The sequence below is a fragment of the Ceratotherium simum genome, chromosome 7 (assembly GCF_057802395.1).
Source record: "Ceratotherium simum simum isolate JZ-2026a chromosome 7, ASM5780239v1, whole genome shotgun sequence".
NCBI lineage: Eukaryota > Metazoa > Chordata > Mammalia > Perissodactyla > Rhinocerotidae > Ceratotherium > Ceratotherium simum.
The window spans coordinates 5,682,622-5,688,621 of NC_141906.1; the positions used below are offsets into that span (position 1 = coordinate 5,682,622).

General features: G+C 39.7%; 1 protein-coding gene across 1 annotated transcript in view; it reads right to left on the reverse strand.

Annotated features, from left to right (window-relative positions):
* Positions 1-5,243, reverse strand: part of ANO3 (anoctamin 3) — a 268,473-nt gene extending 263,230 nt beyond the window's left edge. Inside the window, exon 1 of the mRNA XM_014783643.2 lies at positions 5,110-5,243. Within this exon, the coding sequence (XP_014639129.2) occupies positions 5,110-5,155 (46 nt within the window). The 5' untranslated portion in view covers positions 5,156-5,243. The remainder of the gene's footprint in view (positions 1-5,109) is intronic.
* Between the last annotated feature and the right edge of the window lie 757 nt (positions 5,244-6,000).

A 6,000-nucleotide genomic window follows, 5' to 3' on the forward strand; every position in this document is an offset into this window, starting at 1 on the left:
CCCTGCGCTAACATCTGTTGCCAATCTTCCTCTTTTTCTTTTTTCTCCCCACAGCCCCAGTACATAGTTGTGTATCATAGTTGTAGAGTTGTAGCTCATCTATGTGGGACACCGCCTCAGCATGGTTTGATGAGCCATAAGCAGGTCCATGTCCAGCATCCGAACTGGTGAACCCCAGGCCGCCAAAGTGGAACGCGCAAACTTAACCGCTAGGCCACCGGGCTGGCCCCGATAAGTTGATTTATATAATCATCAACCCCCAATATTTTTTTTCAGTAACATCCATGTGAAGAGAATAATGTTAAACCCTAGATTGAAATGAAAATGTCAGCTCTCTACAATCCTCAAGAAATGTGATGTTTTGGATAACTGAACTTCTAGCCAGCTTTAAAACACTCACATTTTTACATTATAATTACTTTGGATGAAATTTCTTTTGAACTTTAATCGCTTCTCTTCATTCCTAAGTACAGAATATGTATTTATCACATAACATACCCTATTTTGCTAATGCAAAGTCATCATTTTAAACATCCATTTTCCTACTTTGAAATAACACAGTAACGCCTTTGAGCCACTTGAGCTATGCAGGATTTTTTAAGAAATGGTCCCAGACACATGTGTTTTCTTTTTGGATTGAAATATCTCTACATTCTTTTCATAGTTTGGCTTGCCCTTCCTCAGAGATTATCAATGGGGAACTAGAGCTGTAAATATCTAGGAAAGCCCCTGTGGAAGAAGAGAGAGGGAACGGTGAAAATTAAGAGCAAGAGCAGAAGACCTGCGGGGCTCTCGGTTAGATGAGACACTCCGTCCTTTCTGATGATCCAGGTTGATATTTAGCACCAGCCTGAAAGAAGTATAATTTCTGAAACTAAAATATCTCCTCCAACTTTTTTTTTTTTTCCTATATAGCCAGGAAGTATTTTAACAAGAGACACTGCCTTCCCTTCAGTCATAAATAAAAAAATAGACTTTCAAAGTACCAGGGAGAGTTAATACATGTGTGACTGCACTTTTGTTAACGCATAAACGGCTTCAGATTTTTTTCTGGTTTCACCAAGGTAAAAGTATGGGAAGGTTCTAGACCCTAAGAATATCAGTTGAGAGGGGAAAAGGAGGCTTAAACAGTATATATTCAAGATTCTGAAACTAGATATTTTCTCTAAGACTATGCCTTCTGTTAAGGGAGTGTTGCTAAGAGACTTTACAGGTGGGCACCTGCAAGAGGGAAAAAATTTATTTTGAGAAAAAGAGAATGAAAGTGCTTTGCGGTCTGCAAATCCCCATGTAAGTGTAAAGATTATTTTTATGAAACCACTTATTTGAGTAGGAAGTGTTTGATTCTGTGAAATTATTAAAAACACTCTTCATGTTTAACCAAATGTCCTTTAGGATAGTGATGAACCACTTAACAGCTTCAGCTGATCCCATTAAGCTCAAGCCTGTGGGGACAGGCTGTGTTTGGTGTGACCTATGGTCTCCCTGAAAGTCTTACTCGTTGTATTGGTAAATAACAGCCACCAGAAGCCAGAACTAACACTCTCCTTCTCTCACCCACTCTCGTACGACATATGAGTCCATCCTAAACCAAGAAAAACAGAGCAAGCCAGGCTGGGAGGCACAGTTGGACTGTCACCAGAAATCCCTGATGATCTGCCAACGAATGTGCTCCTCCAACATGTGCGAAGGCAGAGGCAAACACACACTCCCAGGTGTCTGTAAGCATAACTGACTCCATGTACCCCCGGGGACCTCAGAAATAAACAAACTGCAGATAATGCCCCCTCTTCAGGATTCTCACTATTTACTTCCTAATTTATTAAGCCTTTTAATAAAACAATCTAGAATTTAATTAAAGTGGGATAAAAATTCAAAAATACATGGGGATCTCTTCTTCAGAAAATAAAATTTAACTGACATTGCCAAGAAACAAAATGTCAACATCTTCCTAGAAAAATGCAGAGTTGCCTATAATTCACATAAAGGCTGTGTTTAGCAAACCTGTCAGAACTTCCTAATGTACAAAGTTCTCTGGAGGTTTTTTCAGTAATAACACAGCTAAGCACAGGGCCTGGCATACAGCAAGAGCTTGGTAAACATGGGTTGAGTGGAGAGTGGTTAAATACAATTTATTTGCAATGGAATTCTAAAATTATGAAATGAACATCTAAATTTACTCTATGGGAGTTTTGGAGAAGTTTTCCTGAGGGATGGGTATATGAGTTGGGTAGCTTACAATTGTAACTCAAGACTATTGTAAGGAATCCTTAGACGGTCTGGAGTCCAGTTCTCCTCAACCAAATCCCAAAGTAATAAAATTGAGCAAGACAAAGGAAAACAAAGAGCGAAAATTGATAAAGGAACCACTAAGTGTTTCTTTTACTCCTAAAGAGTCAACAAAAGATGGATGAGCCTGGGAATAATAATAATAATAACTACTATTATTATTATTCAGCATTATTTTTGAGCCCAAATTGTGTGTCAGACAAAGTGCTAAGTACATTAAACACTGCAATGCAACATTACCTTCATTTCACAGAGGTGGTAACTGAGGCTCGCAGAGATTAAAGAATGTAACTTGTATACAAAATACGTAGGATTAAAATCGAGGGCTGAAAATGAGCATCATAGATTAAATTAATTGATAAATCTGGTTTTACATATAGCATTTCATTTTACAGATAATTTCTCTAGCATCTATATTGATTTGTTGAAAAACACTGAGTAATCTCAGCGAGGGAATTTGGATCCAGGATTGATCACTACGTAGTTCTCACATATATGGGAAAGTCTCCATGCTGGCTGAGAGTTTAAACATACACTGCATCTGTATTTGAAGTGACAGTGGAAATTTTTAGTCTCATAATAAGGCTATTTTCTGGATATCTCAGGCTTTTTCTAGGTATTATAAAGTTGAAATCAAAATCAAAGAAAGACATTGATCTCACCTGATTAAAACAAAAATAATCTCCATAAACTGGTTTACTCAGCTAAAGTATTTCCTACAAATGAACTAAAAGCAGGGCTTTCCTCTTCATCTGGTCCAGGAAGAACTCATCTCTGCTTTCACATTGCCACCTGCTCTTCCCACAGAACAGAAGAGAGAGGAAAGGCCACAGGAGTCAGGACTTCAATCTTTCCATACTATATATGAAGCAAAGTCCAAAGAAGTTAAACACTTCACTCAAGGTTTTTAAGCTAGTTACAAAAGCGAGTTAGAATTTAGGACTCCAGAGTTCCAGTACAGAATTTTCTCCACTTCAATGTGCAGTTTTCAAGTTAATGTTATGGCCAAAAGCACTCCTAAAACTTTTCTGTTTCATGCCTTCTGGGTCAGAAAGCATCTAGAATATTATTTTGCTTCTTCCTCTTTGAAAAAATAAAATACCTAATCCTCAGTTTAGTATGTCTTTTCAGAATGCCAATTCAGGGTGAAGAAGCAATGAACCAGAACCACTTTAACGGTGCTTCCTCTCCTAGCCTTCCTCCTCTCCATATTTATCTTTCTGCTAAAGTCGCCTTTTGTACCAAAAAGTAAAGGAAGATTGCAAATAAATGGCTCATAACGCATCATAAAGGAAACAATACGAAGTCCCAGGACTTGCACAATTGTTTATCACTTTGAGCAAAGACAGTTGGTCCTATAGTTGGCAATTATTTGCTTTTACAAACACAATATGTATCCATACATAATAAGTTGTGTGGGGGTCATTTCAAGTCCCTGGTCCCAGAAATGAGTCACCCATGGCCATTCACCAGAGGATATTAATTGTATGAAGCTAGTACAAAGTTCTCATAATTTTTTTCTTCATTCCAAAAGTTTGTATGGATTTAAAATAATGATTAAAGAGAACATAACTTATTGAAGCAACTTAATTTTCTTTGGAGCATTTAGATTTGAAGTGGAATTGCGTACCAGCCGAAATTTTTGTCTACCCAGACAGTCTCTCACTCCACTCCCAATTTCAACATATTTTTTAAAGAACCTAGAGAACTTAGACTTGAACAGAGTACGAAATTACAGAATTTGAAGCTCATTCAGTCCAATATTCTGCCTAAAGTGTCCCTGGTGTGTCCATCTAGTTTTTGCTTAAAAAAAAAGTCAAAGACCTACATAGAAACAACTGTTGACAAACAAACAAACAAAAAAATGGATAACATCTGGAGGGAAAAAAGTAGGAATATTTAAGTAAATATTTACTTCACTTTGAATGAGCAAGTTTACCACTCCAGAATTCACAAATCTTAGGTACCATTAAGTCAACTATGGCACAATTACCATTATTAATTCAATAAAACGGCAATTACATTGTTTAATAAATGTTTTTGGACAAACTCCAGAAAACTCGGAATATGCCTAAAAAAATGTGCCCTATAAAAATCTTTTAAACAAAATAAGGAAGCAGGACCAAAGAGTGAGGATAACTTGGAAAAATTCTTATTTTGACTATGAACATACAGACTCTCATCACTGCATCCAGAGAAAAACTGCAGAAGCTGAGAGGGAGAATACAAAGCCCCTAGAAGAGGGGGGCTACCAACGATAACAAACACCTGAAAGCCAGAATCAAGCATAGGACGAGAGCAAAATTAAGTTTCCCAAGAAAGTTTCAGATCCCCTTCAACAGGCCAACTTCTGGAACTTTCTAAAAATTCATTCATCCTAAGATTGTGTAAAAGCATCTGCTTTTGTGATATCCGCTTATGTGAAGCTTAGTAGCCATTTGAATCACAGACTGGGGCAAACATGGTCCAATATTTCTGTCTTCAAACCTCAGAGCGCTATTGGGCAGGTTGGACCACCTCTACTAAACTGGATTACTGCAATACATTGAAACAGTCTTCGCAGAAAGATACATTAAATCAAGTCCCCGAAATGACGAATTCAGCTTCTCCCAGGGACCGTGCGGAGGCTCAGAAATCAGACTCATCCCGGATGCAGAGTGAAGAGGCATTAAAAAAGGAAAGGAACAATTTTTTTTTAACTTCACAGAGTTCTCCACCTCTGCATCGCATTACCTCAAAAGGATGCTCCTACACAACTGCAAGGGCATGCAGGGGGGACGTGACGCCCGCAGGGAGGGGGGGACCAAGACTCCAACTGACCTTTTTGCTGTTTAAAGGACTGAATCGAGCCTGAATGGTGGACCATTTTCACTCTGTGCGTCCCCGCCGGGTTAGGAAGCTGTTCGAGAGGGAGGCGGAGGAACAGTAGCCAGACTCTTTGAGAGGCTCCCGGGCTCCTGCAATTCCAGAGCCTCCGCGAGCGCGCTGCAATCCGACACCTGCTTTAGCCCGCACTCGGCTCCCAGGCTGCGCGCCCACCGTCGTCATGGCAACGTCGCAGGCGGTCCAGCGTCCGGCTCCCCTTAGCGGCTACTCGCGGAATAACCCGGCGTCTCCGTCCCCGCAGCGTCCAGTGCCGCAGTGTGGGTGGGCGTTACGCGGGGTTTGCAGGTCATGCGAGGGGAGAACTTTTCTTAGCGGCTATAAATAAATCTGACTAAACCTCTGGAGCGTCTAGTAATTCCCTCTATATCAAGTCTTGAGGCTGGTTATTATATCAGGGCACAAGCAGTGATTTCCTAAAAGTTGGTCTGTCAACACTGGCATTTACAGAAGGGCAAAGTTGGTCTCTGCTCTGAGAGGAATGCAACGGCAAATGCAGAGATGTTTCGTCTTTCTCAAACTTGAATATGGGGCAAATGGATAACCTCCACTCACCCAGTGGAATGGTTTTATACATGTCTAGCACATTACACTTTGAGTTCTCCTCTTGTGCTTCAGCTCTTGAGACCTTGAATCATATATGATAGTGACGCTGGACATTTATTACCTACTGAGTAATAGATGCTGAAATAACACTATCCATGATACTTAATTTAATCCTCATAAAAGGCCTAGAAAGTAGATAGAATATTATTATTCTAATATTATAAAAGAAACTGAGGCCCAGAACAACAAGAAGTCTCAAGATCACGTAAACCAACACCTTAC